The following is a 22,574-nucleotide window of genomic DNA, read 5'->3' on the forward strand; positions in this document are numbered from 1 at the left end:
GTCACTGGGAAATCCATTCAACAACAGCCTCTGGCGTGGTCGCCTCCTTGCAACTGCAGGCACAAGGAGAATAAAAGCAAACATGATTTGCCGGCAGATTTCCTCATTTTAAGATAATTTAGGCGTTAATAAACTGTTTCGGAGGAGTGATCATAGCGCTCTGCATCCAGCTACCAAATCAGAGGCACGCTGCTCCTGTTGCTGTAGATGTAGCATGCGCGTTCATGTGCTTTGAGGGCGTGGTTTCGAGGGGTGGTCTGAAGGGAGAGGCATGGTTGTGTATGTTCAAAAATATAGCTTGCTGGAACCGTTTTTCCAAAATCTCCTACAGCACCTTTAATTTTGACTTAAAACAAATAAGATTTTTTCATCTAAAAAAAGGCTAACAAATACAACACTGATGCAAAAGCATTTTTTGGAAGACAGATATAATTTATGAGAAAACCTGTTGCAAAATTAATCCTAATTATTTCTGATTCTGATCTCTTTTTACCATCATTTACATATTTGGATCAATTAAAAATGGGTCAGATGAGTTAAACAGTTAGACACGAGTCACTAGAGGTCCACCAGGGGGAGACACATCCCCACTAATAAATGGTCCAGTTGGTCCCTGTTAAAGCAGATACTGGTTGGATCAGGCTAGATTTAACCGCCAGCAAAGTGTTTGTGTTTAGACTTGGAGACATTAGAAGGTTAGACCCAAGTCTGACTAGTCAGACCAGTTAGTGCAGCGATAAGCACCAAGCAGCAGCAGTTCTAATCTCCAAGCTCATTTCTCCTCATGACGCCTCAGAATTTCTCTCAGTTCTCATGAGGTCCACGTCAAACAGCCTCTGATTTCACTGCAGACCTTCTACTGACTGGGTTTTGGTTCTGAAAGAAGAAACATCAAACCAGGTGAGCTGTGATGTCATCAGTTTTAAAACAAGCCTTATATTAATTCTTCGGGTGAGTCCCAGAGCTCGGTGCTATGGCTGTTCTGTTGGGCCTCAGTCTGTTGCTCAGATCTTGATCTTTGGACACTTTGGACATTTTTAACAAACTGTAAGTTTGCTTTGTTTCCTACTAAAACTCTGACTTAAAGAAATGTCCTGTTTGTTTCTCTTGTTAGGGAAAAATGTTTACTTCTTATTTTAATTCTGTCTCCTAGATGAAAAATCTGCTGGATCATTAAATTATTGATTGTCTGGAATGAAACATGATGAACAGCAGATTTCTGTTTTTGCTTTGCTGAACTCAATGCTTCATGTTTTCATTTCCTGGAATCAAACTTTTTTTCACCAAAGAAAAAGTAATTAGGCCTTTTTTTATGTAGCAAAAAGCCTAAATGTATTTTATATGGCAGAAACCCAGATATTTTTTCTTTACTCTAAACCTGAGGAAAATTATCTAAAATTTAGGAAAACGATTTAATCAGAATTTTTAAAGATATATTTTTGGCTTCTGTCATCTTCAGCTTAAGAGCTACATGTTTTTAAAATGTTTTTAATTGATGACAGGTGTCAGAAGAATACAGCATAAAAAATTAAGGCAAGAAAGAATTGATTGTTTATTATGGTGGAACAACGAACTTCAGGAAGACAAAGACCAAAGAAAACTGCAGGGAAAGGTGGAAAATATGCTGAAAAATCCTACAAATTGGTAATAATCTTCTAGCAAATATCTTTTCCTTTTCCTAGAGCCCACGAAAAATAACCCAATTGAAATGAAATATTAAAAATGTATTTATTATGTTTTAATAATGACAAAACAAGACAAGTTTCGGATTACAAATCAGGAAGCATTTCTGTCAAAGATTCATAATTAATTTAGTTGCTGGAATAAATCAGGAGGTTAGAAAACATCAGCAGCTGATCAGGGATGGAGACACATGCTGCTGCTCTTATTAGTGTTTGTTTTTTAATGTAGCATGAGGAAATATACCTTAGTATATTTAACCCAGAACTAAACAGAATGATGGGTAGGATCATCTTTACGGTTTGTTACCATGGTGATAAACTCAGAATTAGACTAATCGCTGTGTCTCGATTAAAGAAGCAGAGTTTCTCACATGTCAGGGTTTACATTCAGTTAAAATGTTTTTCCATAACCTGCTTATGAGCAGATTTACCGGCAGACAACGAACAGAGACGAGGTAGAAGAAAACCTGTTAGGATCCAGTCAGACGAGAATTCCTCCTAACAACCCCTCCTACTTGTCTCATCTATCGGGTGAAGCTCTTCTTCCTTACAAGAAACGGCTCACGATATGAGCATGATTGCATGAATTTTGATGAATGGATTCCCACTTATAGTAGGAAGGGATGCAGGACAAACAATCAGCTTCCCAGTTAGAATAGAAACTGGGAAGAGATGAGTTCAGAAGGAGACAGAATTTCTCATTGGACGGTTGAGAGAAAGAAGACAAAGGATTTAGAAATAAGAACAAAGACATCTGAGAAGTAACAGATGTTAAAAAAATGCACATTTGTAACATGTGAAAAGAGAAAGTAAAACATGTACGTTAGAAAGATGGGTTCTTGATGAAAACAAAGGGTGGTAACTGGTATCCTGATAGATATTAATGGAGGGGAAGTAAGTAAAATAAAATAACTGATGTGAATTAAAAAATGTTCAAAGAATAAGGAGTCTGTCTGGTTCTAGAATTTAAGGATTGTGTTTCACCAGATAAATTTAAAGAAGGATGTTTGAGTTTCCTGGTTTGGATCTATTTAAAGGTCAAATATTTGGGGATGTTTTCCCCGTTTGTAAAGGTTCATAGAATCAATAAAGTTAGCTGTGCAGAGGCAGTAAGAAAACTCAAAGAAAGGATGAAAGTTTAAAAACTTATCGACCATCATCTGAGAAAATGTAGAGAGAAGGAAAAGATAAAGAATCAGTAACAAACAAACTGACTTTGGTTCTTTTCTATGTGATCAGTTGGACCGATAAAGTAAAACATAAGATGGAAGAAATAAAGTAAATGGAGAATGAGCAGAAAATTATTGGGAATAAAATATCTTTAATGAAAACTTTACTAAAGACCTGAAAGAGATTAGAAGCTGATTGATCCTAATGGTCAAACAATTTCACAGTGGAGATTGCTGGAAGCCATACAGCTATTGGAAAGGAGGTAAAAAGATTAATTAAGAATCTTACAGAGAAACCAGATGTTGTTTGGATTCAGGAAACTTTGCTTTATCCCATAATAAATGTTTTTTTTAAAGGTTATGTAACTCAATGAGAGGCAAAGTAGAAGGAAACAAAGGGGATTATATGATTTATTAAAGAAAGAAGGCAAGACAGATTATAATTACCAGGTATTGATTGGAGTTTATGATAGATTAATTCTGGATGGAAGATGGTAAACTTAAGGTATTAAATTTCTATAATCCGTTTAAGAAGCTGTTCTATGAACACAGTTAATGTGACTGATTTGGATTTAGATGAAAGATTATTTGCTGCAGTGATTTTAAAGCATGTAACATAGTGATGAAAAAGCAAAGTTGGTTGAAAAGCTTGTGAGGAATAAGAATTTAGTATTTAATGATGGAAGAGGAGCAAGAATTAAAGTTGGAAATAAGAGATGAACTGAATCAGTTTGAAGATTCAATACTGATCTGATAGAGCTGTTTAATAAACATAAATGAAATGAATAAATTTGACAAACTTTTTACACATTTCTAAATGTTGAACTATGTGTTATGCATTTCGTAATAAACATTGTAAATTGTGTTATACACTCACAAATTTAGTAGCTGAATCTATATGAACCTGCTTCAGACTAATTGAACTCCAAAGGAAAACAGTTTAAAGCTTTGAATAGATAGTAGAAAATAGAGCTGCAAAAACAGGAGTGGCTAAACTGCTTATTAGTTCAACTATTCCTCTTCTAGAAATACATCCTTGCAGTGCGACTTCTGTAGAGACTCTCTGCTGTGTTTCTAATGAAGCAGGATGTTTTCCAATCAGAAACTGAGAAAACAGACTCAGGGTTCTGAACTGTAGGAAGACCTTGGAGGATTTATTTCTTCTCACCACTGATCTTCTCCAACCTTACAGACAGTTAAAGCAAACTATCGAAAATTAATTGATTTTCTAATTAATAAATGACCAAAAACTAACCAGAAACATATTGTCTCCTCTACTGCCAATGTAGAACAAACATTGTACATTTCACAGATATATATATAACATCTCACCATCTGCTATGAATCAAACACCGAAGCCTTGAAACTGTAACTATATTCAAAAACAGTAACGTCTGACTTTACGATCAAACCTTTGGTCTAAGAACTGAGATGGAGATGCTGCCGGATTTATGTAACTGTTTTATGGTCAAATTACTACCAAAAATAATGTTTTCATGCTGAACATGTTTTAATAACAAGGAGGGATAGTGACAGAAATAAAGGGATTGATTTCAACATTATCCAGTCTCTTGATATCAAATATAGATAATATATTATGTATAGTCAATTTAAGCAGTTATTATATCTGTTAGTACTTTCAGAATCTATTAATCTTTGATCGTCCTCAAGGTTTGCTAAAGAAAGCTGCAGAGCTGCATCTGGCTTTATTAACGATACATTGTTTGACATAGAAACACCTTCTGATCCTGTTTGGCTTTAGTGGAACTGATGAAGCCAGGATCTCATCATCAAGCCTGATTTTATCCCTTATCCTGGAATTTCTGAATTCAGCTTGTGTGAAATAGACTTTAGATAGAGATGAAGGTCTTTGGTCTAAAGCCTGACTGGAAAGAACTGAAGGGTAATTTTATGATAAACAGATAATTTAGGTAATAAATTGTTTGTCAATGATCTTTGGTGTAGGTTTGATGGTCTGATGAATGTATTTATTAGATTAAGTTCTTTCTCCTCAGTTATCTTTAGAGCCTATGGAAAAAACCCATTATAAGGTAAATATTAATGCTATAATTTGATGCTTTAAAACCATATGGCCAACTTATCAAGGCAGCAAGTTGTAGATTATAGATCAATTAGTGTTTCTGTCAAATATATATTTTTCAGTTTGTTAAACACATTTAGTTGCTGTATTGAATCTTGAGGCCCGAAAAACCTCAGCAGGTGATCAGAGATGGAGACACATGGTGTTGAACTCACTGTTTGGACCCAATGATCTGCTGCAGAACTTGGTGGATCAGGTTCAGGTTTAGGAGGGACGGTGGCTTCAGGTTTGACAGCCTGAAGATGAACTCAAACATATAAGAATTACTTACTTTTGGTTGATAAAAGTGTGTTTTGTTTGTTGTTTGGGTCCTCACAAAATAGAACAGATTCCAGACCTATCTTATTTTACTGCCTAAGAAAGAATACATTTTCACGTCCCCCTTGCAATGCCCTCGCAGACCACTAGGGGTAAGAGTACCTCCTGTTTGTAATCACTGTGTTAGATCATTATCTTAGGAATCTGTTACCATGTTAATCTCTGTCTCATGTTAAAACTCTTCTAAAAACCCACCTCTTTTCTTTGGCTTTTGACACCATGTAGAGTGTTGATTTTATGTACACATGCATATTTTTTATCCTGTGTGGGCAGTGCTTTTATTTCATTTTATTTTATTTACTTTTATTTATTTTTTATTTATTTTATCTTTTTGCGCAGCACTTTGGAAACCTAGTGTTTATTGAAATCGTGCTATATAAATAAAGGGGATTGGATTGGATTAACTCAAAGTTAGACTAATCTCTACATCTGGACTAAAGAGCCACAGTTTCTCTAACTTCAGGGTCAACATTCAGTTTAACTGTTTTTACTGAACCTGCTTTCCTCAGCAGAACAACAACACAGATGAGTTTGGTAAAAAAAACAAAAAACCAGAAACCAGTCAGACCAACACTCCTTCCATTAACTCCTCCTACTTGTCTCGCCTCCATCACAGGTGAAGCTCTGCCTCCTTCCAGTCAGCAGCTCACCTGTTGGTTCCTACCTGATTAGTAAATTAGATACCTTTGGTGATTTTGCTTTCACAACCCTGGGTCACAGAGGTTTTCTAGAGTTATGGGATGTTTTCTGATTTGTTTTGTTGATGGGAATCGTGTTCCGGCCTTCATTGGACTCATACAGCTTAAACAGCGTCCTGATCTGATAGTCCACTATGACCAACTTGATCTGACTGGTGTTTAGTCTTAGTCTTAGGTTGTTCCTGGAGAACTACTCGGTCAGATTGTGGATCTTCTCTTTAGTGGGTCTCATCGTTAAGACACCAACCTTGGTGATGTCATCTGCACACTTCACCACCATCATTATGGATCAGAAACATGTTGACATGTTGAAAATCAGTGGGACTGATGATCTCCCCTGTTCTCACTAACAGCCCAGGTGTTGAGGATGGAGAAACTCAAGTCATTGCTAAAGGAAGAAAGTATTGCATATTTTTTTTCCAGATTTCATTTTCCTTCCACTGTCACAAGTTCAGCACAAAAAAATTAACTCTCTGCATTTAACCCATCACATTGGGAAGTAGAGGGCTGCCATTGTGCAGCGTCCAGGGAGCAGTGTCTTGCTCAGAGACCCAGAGGGCAGGCTGTGGGAGTGGGGTTTGAACTCAGAACCTCTGGATTCCAAGCTCTATGCCCTGACCACTAGGCCCCCACTCCCCCCAAGGCTGAGCTAAAGAATGAGCTAAGGCCGCTCCTTCACCCACTCTGTCCGGCTTCCATCCCTTCAACCACACAGCTGCCTTTGTATCACCGGCGTCCCGCTCTGCGCGGTGTTTGGCTGATTGAAAACACCTGTGCCGCTGCCATGGGCGTCTCCAGCGTGGTAACATGACCTCAAAACAAAATCAGAAAAACATGCAACACAAAAACCCAAACTAAATCCAACAAGAAAGTAAATAACTTCAAAATATAACAAGCAATCCAAATCAGAAAAATAAGACATGAAATTAACTTCACATAGAAAAAAAAGGCCAGATTATCACATATAACAAAACGGAATATCATCAGAACGGCTCCAAATGACACAAAACTAATATGGGTGAGTAGAACATGATGGAATAATGTAAAATCAAGGGGCCAATGTAAAAAAACAATAAACGGCGTCCCCCTTTAACAGAAAGATAGAAAAACTGATAAAGGCATTTTAAACTGCGTTTCTTGCATTCTTGTGGGAGTGTTTTCTCTGTCAGAACAACAGCAGACATGAAGGAGATAAAAAACGGTTAGAATCCCATCAAATCCCTCCCACTAACTCCTCCTACCTTTCTTACCTCCATCTCAGGTTAAACTATTTCCTTTTCCAGTAAGAAGCTCACCTTTTTATCCGTCTGCTGCTCAGATCTTCAACACTTTAGAACAAATTATTTCTACTTCTACTAGAACTTGGTAATGAGGAACTTTTCTGTTCAGTTCTAATGTTTGGAGAACATGTTTGCTTCTTGTTTCAGCACAAAGCTTTATCTATTTGATGTTTATACCACAGGATAATTAATTATGAATCACAGAAAATATATAATATGTGCCAGAATAATTATTGAATATATTTATTTTATTTTTCTGTTTATCTGCTGTTTTTATCCATTAAAGTATACTGAAATGTTTTTATTTCCTGAAGCTAACTGTCGTCTGTTGTTATTCTGCTGCACCTTCTTTCTTTCTTGTTAAACTGGAATCACTTCATTCCTTCAAAGTCAGATTTTGCTTAAATTTTTTTTTCTCAAAATGTTTTTTGATTTTCTTCATTTAATTAATTTAATTTAGTTGGTCTCTCACTTTATTTTCCATAGTCATAAAACTAATATTTTAATCCTCTTTGTTAAATTTCCCCCCTCAGTTGATTTCTAACTTTGTCCCTGTTTGTTTTTTCTTGTTCCTCTGAAAACCAAGCAGCCATAATAAATCCAATGTTTTCTCTTTGGTGATCCTCTACTGCTTCATCTATCAGCTGAAATTGTTTAACATGATGACCTGAGTCCATGTGATGGACTGAAGCTTCCAGTCAGAGCAAATCAGTCAGTGGATGGGAATGTTGCTCCATGGCTCCATCTAGTGGACTGATATCAGAACAGCAGCTGAAGGCAGCCTCCTCTTCCTCTCTGCTGTCTGGCTGTATTTACCAGATATTGATATGAATCAGGGAAGAAAAATAAATCAGCGCAGCAGCTGATCTTTTTCCAACATTAATGTTTTATCAGAGCTGATGTTCAGATCAATGATCTGTTTCTTCTGCAGGTAGAAGGTGTGGATTCAGCAGCATGGATCAGTGTGAGGACAGAGAGGACGGAGCCCCTCCCTCTAAAATAACTCAGAGTGAGGAAGATGAAGCTCAGAGGTGAGATCTTCATCTCCTACTGTCCTCAGTCCTTTTCACACAGCGTTCACTATATCAGGCCAAACAGACCTGGTCATGAAGCTGCTGCTGTTCCTCAGTGGTTCTTCATCCAGACTGAATAGAACCAGTTCAGCATGGAACCAGTGGGTTCTGACCAGCAGCAGAACCAGCTGAGTGACACCAACCAGTTCGATCTATTAAAATGTGTTTTGATGTTTTTTTTTCTTCTGACAGGATTCATAAAAAACGAGGTAAATGTGAACCAGAGCCCAGAGATGATTCAATGGAGCCTCCAAAGAAGTCCAGACGTTCTGATTCTTCATCATCAGTGAGGTGAGCTGGAACTGAAGAAACTGAGTCAGGCTGAAATGTTTTATTCCAACATGTTTAAAATAAGTTCAGCTTTTACCCCCACTTTTCTATGTTCATATGTGAAGCATCTGAAGGATGTTCTCCAGAACCACAGTAATAAAAAAAGAAAAGAAAAATATGGCAGAGGTCTTCAACAGGGGCCCGCGACCCCTAGGGGGTCCATAGGGGTACTGGATGGGGGTCGCGAAAGGTCTAGTGAATTAGACTTTTTTTATTTATTTTTTTATATTCCCTCCTGCAATTTTTCCACTAATTGAAATGTCTTTAAATCCACATTAACATGAATCCAACAGACTGTAGTATACAGATAAATGGAGGCAGAAGATGTCTTTCAGTCATCAATGCTCACATTCAGCGACACACAGGAGCTCTTTCAAGCTGGACACCATTTCATTCACAACACCTGTCCCATCAACCAGGAATCAGAATCAGAAATACTTTAATAATCCCAGGGAGAAACTGCTTTCGTTACATAACACCATTTTTAATAGAGTGACCATAGCACCTTGATATAACACAATTTCATACAATATGTATAATTAGGGGGTCCCAGCTCCCATCTCGCCATCAGCTTGGGGGTCCTTAGCCTGGGACACGTTGAAGACCCCTAATATATGGTGTTGAACATTTCAGTTCAGTTCTGTTCAGCTTTATTAAAATCTCAAAGAGAATTTTAATGTTCAGTAAACATCATGAACCCAAAAGATTACATCCAAAGCAAGTAAGTTCTACATTTCAAGAGAAATGTATCAATGGACCAATAGAGCTGCTCAATGGTGCTGTGGGGAGCACGAATTATCCGGGTTCGATTCCTGGCCCAGGGTCTTTTTTCTCTCCAGGTACTCCGGCTTCCTTCCAAAGTCCAAAAACATGACTGTTAGGTTAATTGGCTTCTATAAATCCTCCTTAGGTTTGAGTGTGTGTGAATGGTTGTTTGTCTCTGTGTTGCTCTGCGATGGACTGCAGACCTGTTTGAGATAGGCACCAACACCCTTCGCCACCCCAGCTGGGATAAATGGATGAACATTGATACTGAACACATCCTGCTGCTCTTAGATGCTGTTGAAGCATTTTAACACACGATAAATTAAAAGACATTAAAGTGTGTTGATCTCCCAGGATAACATGAACATTACAGTGCATTACAGTCCAAAGGAGGACTGATGTTGGTAGAGCAGTCTTTTAAGTGTTAAATAATTTTAACAGTATATCAATGTTTGATTCAAAGCACAAATTAATGTCAATGAAAGTCCCTGAGTATCTATTCTCAGTTTTACATTCTTTTAAATCTTATATCTCTAATATTTTCACTTTCTCTAACATTTAACAAACCTCCACATCAGAAAATATTTTTATTCATACATTTTCTCTCAGCATCCCTCAGAGAAACAAAACAGGACCAGAACCCAGCTGTCTCTCCTTGAAGAGCAACAGGTCAAAGGATGAATTTTTTCACTTCAAATCTGCTGGACCTTCATCCTCAGAGAGGTGAGCTGTTTCTAACTGATCTAACTGTAGGAACTGGGTCAGTCTGAAATGTTATCAAATGTTTCTCATAGGTTTGCATGTTTAAGAACATGTGCAAACTTGATTGCATGTGAGAGGCGTAACCAGACCATGATTACCAAATATATTCCAATTAAAAACCCATCTGTTTAAAGCTGTTTTTGACTGTTAAACTGTTAGCTGAGGTATCATTAGTTTAGGGTTGTGGTCCAACTGTTTGCTTTATTACCTGCTATTATACAGTGTTTATGTTTGCTTTTTTTATTCTGCTTTTATTTTCCTTATATTTTACAGTTTATTTCATGTAACGAACTTTAAATCGTCTTTGCATAGAAATGCAAATAATTTGTAAAATGATCAGAACTGGTGCAAACTGTTTGAATGTCCTCATAAATTTGCAGATGACTTTCTTATGATCAAAATATATTAATACTAAGAGGAGGATATGAAAATGTAAATATTTACTAATCAGGGAGCCATTTATCAAACCACGATCTGATGGCAGATACCTGAAAATATGCATCCTTAAATTGTTATAAGAGCACAGCTGTGATGTATTTAGATATTTTCACCTCTTTGGTTTATATTATTTGAAGTAAGGCCGGTTTTGTAAGGTGTTAATGGAGATAAATCCAGCTGTTTAGAATGGAATCCCATTCTAGGTCTGACTGTGGCTCCTTCTCTGTCAGAGTGGGTTTGGATAAAGTCGCAGACCTTACCTTTTTTCAGGTTTTATTACACTTATTTATTTTTAGAATTCAACTTCTGCTATTTTTATCTTTTTCATTAATTACTATTTTGTACTACTTTGAGGTCCTTATATGCCAACTGAACTATAAACAATATCAATCTTTATTTCCACTATTGTTTATTTAATACATTTAATTTTTATCTCCTCCTTAATGGCAGAAACTTGTCTCTCTTTTACATCCTCACCTAAACTTCTGTTAGCAAACAGTTTACTCATTTAAATAGGAAAGAACCAAACTGCTTTTCCACATCTTATCCGTCACACAGTCTTTGTAGATTTCCTGAACATCTAACGTGGTGCTCCTTATTTGCAATCATGGATGATCACACCCTCAGAGTAATATGTTTAATCTGGAGCTGTGCCTGTTGCAGTTTAAATTACTTGGTTGCCATAGTAACAAACCCTATCAGCCCCTTTTTGTCAGACAAGAGCAAGAAAAACAGATTCCATAAAACACTGGTGAAATAGTCATAAGTCCCTGAGTATTTATTCTCAGTTACTGTTTCACATTATTTTACATCTTTATATCTAAAATCTTTCTCTAAGATTTAATGAAACTCAATATCAGAGAATATTTTTAATCATACATTTTCTGTCAGGATCCAACAGAGAAACGAAACAGGACCTAAACCCAGCTTTGTCTCCCTGAAGAGCAATAAGTCAAAGGATGAATTTTTTCAGTTCAAATCTGCTGGACCTTCATCCTCAGAGAGGTGAGCTGTTTCTAACTGCTCTAACTGGAGAAATTTGTCAGTCTGAGATCTTTTTATTCTACCATGAGTTTAATGGGGGGGATTCATCTGTACACATTATGCTCCATATTTATTGTTATTGTTGACTTGTGTTTTCCTCATGGGACTGGGCTTATAACTACAAGCTGATATTTTTCAGAAAATTAATTGATCAAGAACTGCAACAATAAAAAAATACCTTTCAATTAAATTAACCAATTTAGGGAAAAATCTTAATACAATAAAATATTTTTATGTGTTCTGAAAATCATCATAATAAAGCAAAATTGGCCACTGAGCTATTTTCTTATTTGTTTTTTTTTGTGGGTAATTTTGTGTTTTTGAATTATGTCTGTTAAAGTCTAAAGTAAAAGTGTTTTTTTTTCTTTTTTTCTTTAATACACCCAACAAAATTTAAACAACAGGTAAAAAAACATACCGGTAACTGCTTTTTCATACCGTTTCTCAGAGCAGGTGGCTTGTTTATGGTAGGGACACTGGTGCATCTCAGTGAATTTTTCAATCTTCTTCATGTCAAAAAACCCTAAAATATCCCTTTAAGTGATCTACAAATGGAACAACAGAGATGAGAGTGCTTTTAATAAATGTAAAAACAATCTACCATAACAGATTACACATTATCTTACGCATTAACTTGAGCAGCAATCTTCTCCTACCATCTCCTTCTCCTTTGCTGCTTTAGCCCTGAGATCACTCTCTTTTAAACAAATTCTGTGATATTTTTTTTTATATAATTCTTTATTATTATCATTTTTTATTATCAGTGGTGTGAAATAGGGATTTCCTGTTGCCTGTTGTCATTGTGAGTCGGCAAAGTGAGGCCACGTTTTCAACTCTGAGTGGACCGACTTATAATTGATTAAACTGACTCACAGCAGCTGTTATGAAACAGTTTCTAACCTCAGATTAGATCGATTCAGAGTTTAGGATTTGAGTCCTAGTTTGTTAAGACTTTATTGCTACCTGGAGCATGTGATTCTCTGCAACATTTTACTTTAACCTTCTGTTTTTTTTTTATGTGGAAATAAATAATGTGAGCTCAGTGGTTTCCACTGACCTACTGGGAATCTTATCCAGGACAGAACCCTGCATGGACAAACATATATCTGACCTCTATAAAAGGTCTAATGGGGGGTTTCTGCTGCTTCTAGTCTTTATCCTTTTATATCCTCTTCCTCTTTCTAACCTCTTTTTATTTTGTACATTTAAATCTGTTTTTCTTTTTTAAAAGACTTTCACTGTGAAGCTCTTGATACTTTCATCACTGAAAACTACTGGATGAATATTTCTTTTCTTCCTAATTGTTCCTGGTTCTTCCACAGGGTGGACGAGCAGAACCTAGAACCATCTGGTCAGCAGCATCAAACTCAGCTGGACTCCATATTTATGGTTTGTAAATGGAAAACTGCTATTTAGTCAATTATCTCCAAAGTGAACTCCTAGCTTCACTTGTGGACCAGAGGACCATCATTCTGTCCAACATCATTTTAATGTTTGCTCCATGATCTCAGTCTCATATGTTCTTCATATGTTATTTTGTACCAGCTGCTGGAGGAAAACATTGTCACGTTCGTGAAAAATGAACTGAAAAGGATCCAGAAAAAATTGAGTCCGGATGACCCAAAATGGTCAGAGAGTCAGAAAAATGATGATGAGAAGGTGTTGGGAAGTGAGGATGAGGGCAGCAGAGAAGCACTGATGAAGATTACAGTGAACTTCCTGAAGATGATGAAGCAGGATGAGCTGGCCGACCGTCTGCAGATCAGTAAGAAGAATTTTACAAAGATTTAATCTGATGGATAAATCACAGATTTACTGATGTCTGCAGAGATTTCATTATTTATTCAAAGAATCTTCTTTTTATGTTCATTTAGATCTTGCTGCAGTTTTACAACTTAAATCTGGTCTGAAGAAGAAGTTCCAGTCTGTGTTTGAGGGAATCGCTAAAGCAGGAAGTCCAACCCCTCTGAACCAGATCTACACAGAGCTCTACATCACAGAGGGAGGAACTGGAGAGGTCAATGATGAACATGAGGTCAGACAGATTGAAGCAGCATCCAGGAAACCAAACAGAGCAGAAACAATAATCAGACCAGAAGATATATTTGAAGACTCCCCTGGAAGAGATCAACCAATCAGAGCAGTGATGACTAAGGGAGTGGCTGGCATTGGGAAAACAGTCTTAACCCAGAAGTTCACTCTGGACTGGGCTGAAGGCAAAGCCCACCAGAACATCCAGTTCATATTTCCATTCACCTTCAGAGAGCTGAATGTGCTGAAAGAGAAAAAGTTCAGCTTGGTGGAACTTGTTCATCACTTCTTCACTGAAACCAAAGGAATCAGCAGCTTTGAAGACTTCCAGGTTCTGATCATCTTGGATGGTCTGGATGAGAGTCGACTTCCTCTGGACTTCACCAACAAGGAGATCCTGACTGATGTTACAGAGTCCACCTCAGTGGATGTTCTGCTGATAAACCTCATCAGGGGGAACCTGCTTCCCTCTGCTCTCCTCTGGATCACCACACGACCTGCAGCAGCCAATCAGATCCCTCCTCAGTGTGTTGGCATGGTGACAGAGATCAGAGGGTTCACTAACCAACAGAAGGAGGAGTACTTCAGGAAGAGATTCAAAGAAAAGAAGCGAACCAGTAAGATCATCTGCCACATGAAGAAATCTCAAAGTCTCCACATCATGTGTCACATCCCAGTGTTCTGCTGGATCACTGCTACGGTTCTGGAGGATGTGTTGAAGACCAGAGAGGGAGGAGAGCTGCCCAGCACCCTGACTGAGATGTACATCCACTTCCTGGTGGTTCAGACCAAAGTGAAGAAGATCAAGTATGATGGAGGAGCTGAAACAGATCAACACTGGAGTCCAGAGAGCAGGAAGATGATTGAGTCTCTGGAAAAACTGGCTTTTGATCAACTGCAGAAAGGAAACCTGATCTTCTATGAATCAGACCTGACAGAGTGTGGCATCGATATCACAGCAGCCTCAGTTTACTCAGGAGTGTTCACACAGATCTTTAGAGAGGAGAGAGGGCTGTACCAGGAGAAGGTGTTCTGCTTCGTCCATCTGAGTGTTCAGGAGTTTCTGGCTGCTCTTCATGTTCATCTCACCTTCATCAACTCTGGAATCAACCTGATGGAAGAAACACAAACATCTACGAATGAACCAAAGTCTCTCCATCAGACAGCTGTAGACCAGGCCTTACAGAGTCCAAATGGACACCTGGACTTGTTCCTCCGCTTCCTCCTGGGACTTTCACTGCAGACCAATCAGAGTCTCCTAAAAGGTCTGCTGACACAGACAGGAAGTAGCTCCCAGACCAATCAGAAAACAGTTCAGTACATCAAGAAGAAGATCAGTGAGAATGTTTCTGCAGAGAAAAGCATCAATCTGTTCTACTGTCTGAATGAACTGAAGGATCGTTCTCTGGTGCAGGAGATCCAACGGTCTCTGAGTTCAAAGCGTCTCTCTAAATATAAACTGTCTCCTGCTCAGTGGTCAGCTCTGGGTTTCATCTTAGTGACATCAGGAAAAGATCTGGATGTTTTTGAGCTGAAGAAATACTTAGCTTCAGAGGAGGTTCTTCTGAGGCTGCTGCCAGTGGTTAAAGCCTCCAACAAAGCTCTGTAAGGACACTGATTGATACTGTACTTATTTTTCATAGTGATTAATATGTTAATGCTGCAGTAAATATGGATTTATGTTGTTTCAGTTTATCTATGACAAACCACATATGCCACAAAAACAGCTGAAATCTGACAGTTTGAATTCCTTAAAAGTAATACCTGAAACCTGTCTATGATTGTTAAGGCTCGGTCGTTAAGGTATTATTCACTGGCTGGAGCTGTCATGATTTCACTAAAGTTCAGACCCAAATGCTGAAGACCAAACAGGGAGACCAGGAGAAAAGGTTTAACAGGTTTTATTGAAGAGATAATGCTGAGAGAATTGTTGCTCTGAACACTGCTCAACCGGAACTGAAAAGTGAGGGGAAGACACAGTGGTTAGTTCAGGCTCAGTGGTATATTTGATTTGTGAACTTGAAGAAGAGGATCTGGTTGCTGACTCACGTTTCCAGAGAAGTTGTTGAATATTTGACTCCTGTCTGTGTGCTGTGGTTCCAGTGTTTTTTCTGATTCGGTGGAGGGCAGAACAGGGTTTACCCAGAATGCGGTTGTTTGTAGGTGAACGGAGAAACTGACTGCCACTCAGATTTCCTGCGGTTCTTGAACAAGTCGTAGTGGAGAATAATCCCTTTCTCAGTGTGAAGCTTAAATGATCTCTTAGGGAAAGGGGGTCCAAACCTTCTGTTTGAACCCCAGCTCAGCTTGAAGCTCTGTTGATTCTTCCAGGGAGAGAAGGTCAGAAAAATCCAGTTTGCAGGATGATTTTCTGCTGAGAGGCAAAAGACAAAAACAATGTTAAAACTCAGTTTGACTTTGCAAAACTCAGCTTGGCTAGAGTACCCAAAACTGGCAAACACTCTGGCGTAGAGGTAGTGGCAGTCAGCAGCTTAAGAACACTCCATTAACGAGGAAACCATCAGCAGGTGTGTGAGGAGGCGGACCAGAACCAGGCGCCTCCTGATGGAGGAAGGGAGACAAACACAGAAACACAAAAACACAGACAGGACTCCTGACAGGAGCGGGTAGGTGCTTTGTTCCTCTGTGATGGGGTGGGGGGTGTGGTGATATCTGGAAGGGATCAGCTCTATAACTGAATTGTAACTTTTTGAAAGCTGGAATCTGAGTCCACCACCTCTGTTTAAAGTTGTTTTTTCTCTCTTAACATAGATGGCTTCCTTCACGCCCCTCTCAAACCACCTATTTTCTTTTTCCATCATGTGAACATTCTGGTCCTCAAAAGAATATCCTTTGTCCACAAGGTGTAGGTGTACTGCGGAGTCTTGTCCAGAGGAGGGCGCTCTTCTGTGTTGGGCTTTGCGTCTGTGGAGAGGTTGTTTGGTTTCTGCAATATAAAGATCAGAGCATTCCTCGCTGCACTGAACAACATATACCACTCCGCTAATATTCGGTCTTGGGGTTTTATCTTTAGGATGCACTAGCCTCTGTTTAAGGGTCTGTTTGGTTTGAAATGTACTGGGATCTTGTGTTTGGAGAAAATCCTCTTTAGTTTTTCAGACACTCCAGCATAAGGGATTGTGATGTTTATGTGTTTAATTTTCTCATCGCTATCTTCTGTTGCGTGTCTTGGATTTCCTTGCTGATTTGATAAATGCCCAGTTTGGATATCCACAGTTTTGGAGAGCATATTTGATGTATTTCTGGTCTTTGTGCTTCTCTTCTGTTTTAGTAGGGACATGCTCAGCTCGCTGTTGTAAGGTTCTGATGACTGAGAGTTTGTGTTCCAGTGGGTGGCGTGAGTCAAAAGGAAAAAAACAACTTTAAACAGAGGTGGTGGACTCAAATTCAAGCTTCCAAAAACTTACAATTCACTTATAGAGATGATCCCTTCCAGGTATCACCACACCCCCCCACCCCATCAGAGAGGAACGAAGCACCTACCCGCTCCAGCCAGTGAACAATACCTCCTTAACGACCAAGCCTTAACAATCATAGACAGGTTTCAGGTATTACAGGTGTCATGTATTTTTCTCTTCTTAACGACTTTAAAAATTGGGGCTAGGTTTTATAAAAATTCAAAGTTCTTAATAAGCAGAAAAGTCTTCAAACAAAGATCCAAAAATCAGGCAGGAGCAGCTGAGTCCAAGTCCAGGGTGCTTTATTGCAAGACACACCACATCCACACTGAGCTGGTCACCGGTGAACAACTGACAATCTGGTGAAGCAGCTTCTCTTTTATACATTCAGGGCTGTTGGGGCTCCACCCCCAAGCCCCTCCTTTCTTTTCACCATTTTAGATGCATTTTCTTCGGTTAAGTCCAATTATTTTTATTCTACCGGGGGAAAGTCCTTTTCAAAACATATTTTTTATATATTTATTCAAAAAACCCTTTATTACAGATCATGGTTACATTTCTTATAGGTCATGATAACATATATTGCCCTTAATACATCACAGTCTTCGTTATTAATGTTTCAGAGGAGAACACAGTCTTAGTTATTAATGTTTTGGAACAAAGTTCTCTTCCAGTGAGTCATGATTATAACTTTCACACCAAACTAGGGTGCTTAAAGTTTCAGTAAAACATCACTTTGTCTGTACCCAGTACTGCTCAGTGTGTGTGCTAAAGACGACAACTTAATTTATCACAATTAGTTTAGCTAAGCTGTGTACTCCTGCACCACTCATTTTCCAAATGCATTTTAAACAGGCCTTACTTCGACTTCCTGCAGCTTCTGAGGCATTAATGATCTTTGGCTCAGCAATCTGCATTTTCCTAACTTAGCCTTTCCTTCGACGCTGTGCTCAGAATTTTCCCCCTTCATTAAAAGCCTACATCTGCAAGGCTACACTCAGAATTCTTTCCATTTAATTAAAAAGCCTTATCTGTAAAGCTGTACTCAGATCTGTATGTGCAGGGTCTCTCACACACACACAGCTCAGAATTTTCCATGCTGATGCACAAACTGTTAGACCTTTAAAGTAAGACCTCTATTCAATGTGAAAGACATGTATATATCTTAATCATTGGTGCACACTAATTCACTACATTTTCCCCCCTTTGATCCTAAAAGGATCAACACTACGTGAGACTATCATAAGTGTGAAGTTTCAAATATTCATATATCATGCACAGCAACTAGAAGTAAAACCAAACCCACATCATATGGTTATAGTGACCAATATAAGAGGTCGTGAGTATATGTAGGACATCTTAACAAAGAGGGATCCCCCTCTTGGCTCACTTATGAGGATCTTTCCTCGTTGCTTACTTTTTTTGTAGAAAGATTTTCTAACTTTGTTTTTTTTGTCAAAGGAAAATGTCAATGTTCAAGCAGCATCTTGTGCCCCGAGGTCACCGCATTCCCCTTTGCACGGGTGTGGTCAAACACCCATAATTAAACCAAGAAAAGCTTCATCATTCCTAGACTATGCCAGGATAAGCACATCATCCAATGGTCAATGGACCTTCAATACATCCAACCTAGGAGTAACCATGTGGCACTCTCCCGCACAGTACTTATACTGTCACATATATTATACAATTATTGTGTCAGTTATTTTTAACATTGGTATTCATAATCATCAATAGTCCCATTGTCCTTTATATCCTGTATGGTATTGTAGCTGAGATTAATAATAGTGCGGGCCTCCGTTCGGGCCCCCATGGGGATAGGGAGCCATCTGCTGTAGATCAGTGGTCAGCTGTATCATCTGTCCTTGCAGGTTGATAATGGTCTGCCGTGCCTCTTGAAGTTGTTGCCTCAGCTCCAGATTTTCTCGGGTCAAACGCTGATTCCCAGCCTTTGCTTTGCGTTTGTACATGGTGCGGCGCAACCGTTCAAAGGGTCGACGTGCGCAGGAGTGCACCAGACCCTTCATGAATTTGGAATAAACCGCCTGGTTCATAGAAGTGATTTCACGCTTAAGTTCATTGTTGGTCTCATACGACTCCAGCGGATGAGCCAAGAACTTTGCTATGTGGTAAGCTTCTTCATGGTCAAGCTCTATGTCATCTGCTATGATCATAGATATAGATGGTGTAGGTGGTGAAGGGACAGGCTGTGGGTCATGTAACTCACCCAGTAAGCCTGTAATGGGTGGTGGCGCATAATAACATTGGCGGGGCGGCGTTGGTCGTCGATCCTCTGGATTCTCGGGACTGGCAGGGGTGCTGTTTGGGCCGAAATCGATCCTGAGGTTCCCAGGTGATGGCGGGTTGGACAGTGGCTTCCCTGTAGGTGATGGTGGTTGATCATCTGGCTGCCTTCTGGGCGTCATCATAGGTTTGTTCCAACCTGGAGGTGCGATGCCTGGCTCCCCTACAGGACCTTCTGGCTGCCTGGGAGGAACATATGGGCATGCTACCTCTAGTGATGGGCCTAACGACGCCAGTGCAGCTTGTTTTTTTCTCTCATTATACGCTAGGCATGCCTCCTCGGATGGGAAACAAGACATTTGGTTTTCGTCACATTCATCATAATAAGTCTCTGCCATGTTCAATAATCTACCTGTGGGGACATAGTATGGCATTTTTAGACATCGTCGTAAGGTATATTATCTCCTATATCTATGGATAATTCAGCATGCAAATTGCTATATCTATGTGAGTAAGTATATAAGTCGTTGTTAAGCCTGTTAATATACATACAGGTGCTGGTCATAAAATTAGAATATCATGAAAAAGTAGATTGATTTCAGTAATTCCATTTAAAAAGTGAAACTTGTATATTATATTCATACATTACATACAAACTCATATATTTCAGATGTTTATTTTGTTTAATTTTGATGATTACAAATGACAACAAATGAAAATCTCAAATTCATCATATCAGAAAATTAGAATATTGTGAAAAGGTTCAAAATTGATGGCCCCTGGTGCCACACTCTAATCAGCTAATTAACTCAAACCACCTGCAAAAGCCTTTAAATGGTCTTTCAGTCTAGTTCTATAGGCTACACAATCATGGGGAAGACTGCTGACTTGACAGTTGTCCAAAAGATGACCATCGACACCTTGCACAAGGAGGGCAAGACACAAAAGGTCATCGCTAAAGAGGCTGGCTGTTCACAGAGCTCAGTGTCCAAGCACATTAATAGAGAGGCGAAGGGAAGGAAAAGATGTGGTCGAAAAAAGTGTACAAGCAAGAGAGATAACCGCACCCTGGAGAGGATTGTGAAACAAAACCCATTCAAAAATGTGGGGGAGATTCACAAAGAGTGGACTGCAGCTGGAGTGAGTGCTTCAAGAACCACCACACACAGACGTATGAAAGACATGGGTTTCTGCTGTCGCATTCCTTGTGTCAAGCCACTCTTGAACCACAGACAGCGTCAGAAGCGTCTTGCCTGGGCTAAAGAGAAACAGGACCAAAGTCATGTTCTCTGATGAAAGTAAATTTTGCATTTCCTTTGGAAATCAAGGTCCCAGAGTCTGGAGGAAAAGAAGAGAGGCACTTCATCCACGTTGCTTGAAGTCCAGTGTAAAGTTTCCACAGTCAGTGATGGTTTGGGGTGCCATGTCATCTGCTGGTGTTGGTCCATTGTGTTTTCTGAGGTCCAGGGTCAACGCAGCCACATACCAGGAAGTTTTAGAGCACTTCATGCTTCCTGCAGGTGACCAACTTTTTGGAGATGCAGATTTCATTTTCCAACAGGACTTGGCACCTGCACACAGTGCCAAAGCTACCAGTACCTGGTTGAAGGACCATGGTATCCCTGTTCTTAATTGGCCAGCAAACTCTCCTGACCTTAACCCCATAGAAAATCTATGGGGTATTGTGAAGAAGAAGATGCAATACACCAGACCCAACAATTCAGAAGAGCTAAAAGCCACTATTAGAGCAACCTAGGCTATCATAACACCTGAGCAGTGCCACAGACTGATCGACTCCATGCCACGCCGCATTGCTGCAGTAATACAGGCCAAAGGAGGCCCAACTAAATACTGAGTGCTGTACATGCTCATACTTTTCATTTTCATACTTTTCAGTTGGCCAACATTTCTATAAATCCTTTGTTTTTATTGGTCTTCAGTAATATTCTAATTTTCTGATATGATGAATTTCAGATTTTCATTTGTTGTCATTTGTAATCATCAAAATTAAACAAAATAAACATCTGAAATATATGAGTTTGTATGTAATGTATGAATATAATATACAAGTTTCACTTTTTAAATGGAATTACTGAAATCAATCTACTTTTTCATGATATTCTAATTTTATGACCAGCACCTGTATATACAATTTTGTTAGTAAATGAAAGCACGTACCTGGTGAGGGTGGGTGGAGATCTTGAGTATGTTCTATATGCCTTGGTCCAATTGTATTTGCACTACTGGGAACTGTCCAGTTACACTTACAATGAGTCGTGAGACTAGTCCTCGAACAAGGGGTATGATGCAACAAATAACTATCAATATGATTAATATTATTTCTCCTAGAGCCATTCCAATTGCCTTAAGATATCTTCCCAATCCAAGCTTATTAAACCAGTCCCAGAACCCCTTCAACTGTGTGTTCCAATTGGATTGCAGCACATGCTCATCCCTCATGCGTTTCATTTCCTGTAGGACTCCTGTGAGGCTGCCATTTACATCTGTATGCATAGGAATCAAAGTACAACAATCTTACGCTAGGCATGCCTCCTCGGATGGGAAACAAGACATTTGGTTTTCGTCACATTCATCATAATAAGTCTCTGCCATGTTCAATAATCTACCTGTGGGGACATAGTATGGCATTTTTAGACATCGTCGTAAGGTATATTATCTCCTATATCTATGGATAATTCAGCATGCAAATTGCTATATCTATGTGAGTAAGTATATAAGTCGTTGTTAAGCCTGTTAATATACATATATACAATTTTGTTAGTAAATGAAAGCACGTACCTGGTGAGGGTGGGTGGAGATCTTGAGTATGTTCTATATGCCTTGGTCCAATTGTATTTGCACTACTGGGAACTGTCCAGTTACACTTACAATGAGTCGTGAGACTAGTCCTCGAACAAGGGGTATGATGCAACAAATAACTATCAATATGATTAATATTATTTCTCCTAGAGCCATTCCAATTGCCTTAAGATATCTTCCCAATCCAAGCTTATTAAACCAGTCCCAGAACCCCTTCAACTGTGTGTTCCAATTGGATTGCAGCACATGCTCATCCCTCATGCGTTTCATTTCCTGTAGGACTCCTGTGAGGCTGCCATTTACATCTGTATGCATAGGAATCAAAGTACAACAATCTTCTCCTATATGATCACATATCCCTTGATCCCCAGCCATACAGGATTCTAGCACGAACCTGTTT

General features: G+C 39.0%; 1 protein-coding gene across 4 annotated transcripts in view; it reads left to right on the forward strand.

Annotated features, from left to right (window-relative positions):
- The first annotated feature begins 749 nt into the window (after positions 1 to 749).
- LOC119798730 (protein NLRC3-like) overlaps positions 750 to 22,574 on the forward strand; it is a 38,069-nt gene continuing 16,244 nt past the window's right edge. Inside the window, exons 1-8 of one of the 4 annotated variants that reach the window (XM_038308326.1) lie at positions 751 to 900; positions 8,180 to 8,279; positions 8,514 to 8,612; positions 10,026 to 10,139; positions 11,508 to 11,621; positions 12,983 to 13,049; positions 13,206 to 13,425; positions 13,535 to 15,296. In XM_038308326.1, coding sequence (XP_038164254.1) covers positions 8,203 to 8,279; positions 8,514 to 8,612; positions 10,026 to 10,139; positions 11,508 to 11,621; positions 12,983 to 13,049; positions 13,206 to 13,425; positions 13,535 to 15,296 — 2,453 coding nt within the window. In that variant the 5' untranslated portion in view covers positions 751 to 900; positions 8,180 to 8,202. Of the gene's footprint in view, positions 901 to 7,212; positions 7,334 to 8,179; positions 8,280 to 8,513; positions 8,613 to 10,025; positions 10,140 to 11,507; positions 11,622 to 12,982; positions 13,050 to 13,205; positions 13,426 to 13,534; positions 15,297 to 22,574 lie in introns of those variants that run through there. The other 3 variants (XM_038308322.1, XM_038308325.1, XM_038308323.1) reach the window with 3 other exon arrangements.

The sequence above is a fragment of the Cyprinodon tularosa genome, unplaced genomic scaffold (genome assembly GCF_016077235.1).
Source record: "Cyprinodon tularosa strain WSP-4 unplaced genomic scaffold, ASM1607723v1 ctg634, whole genome shotgun sequence".
Classification (NCBI taxonomy): Eukaryota; Metazoa; Chordata; class Actinopteri; order Cyprinodontiformes; family Cyprinodontidae; genus Cyprinodon; species Cyprinodon tularosa.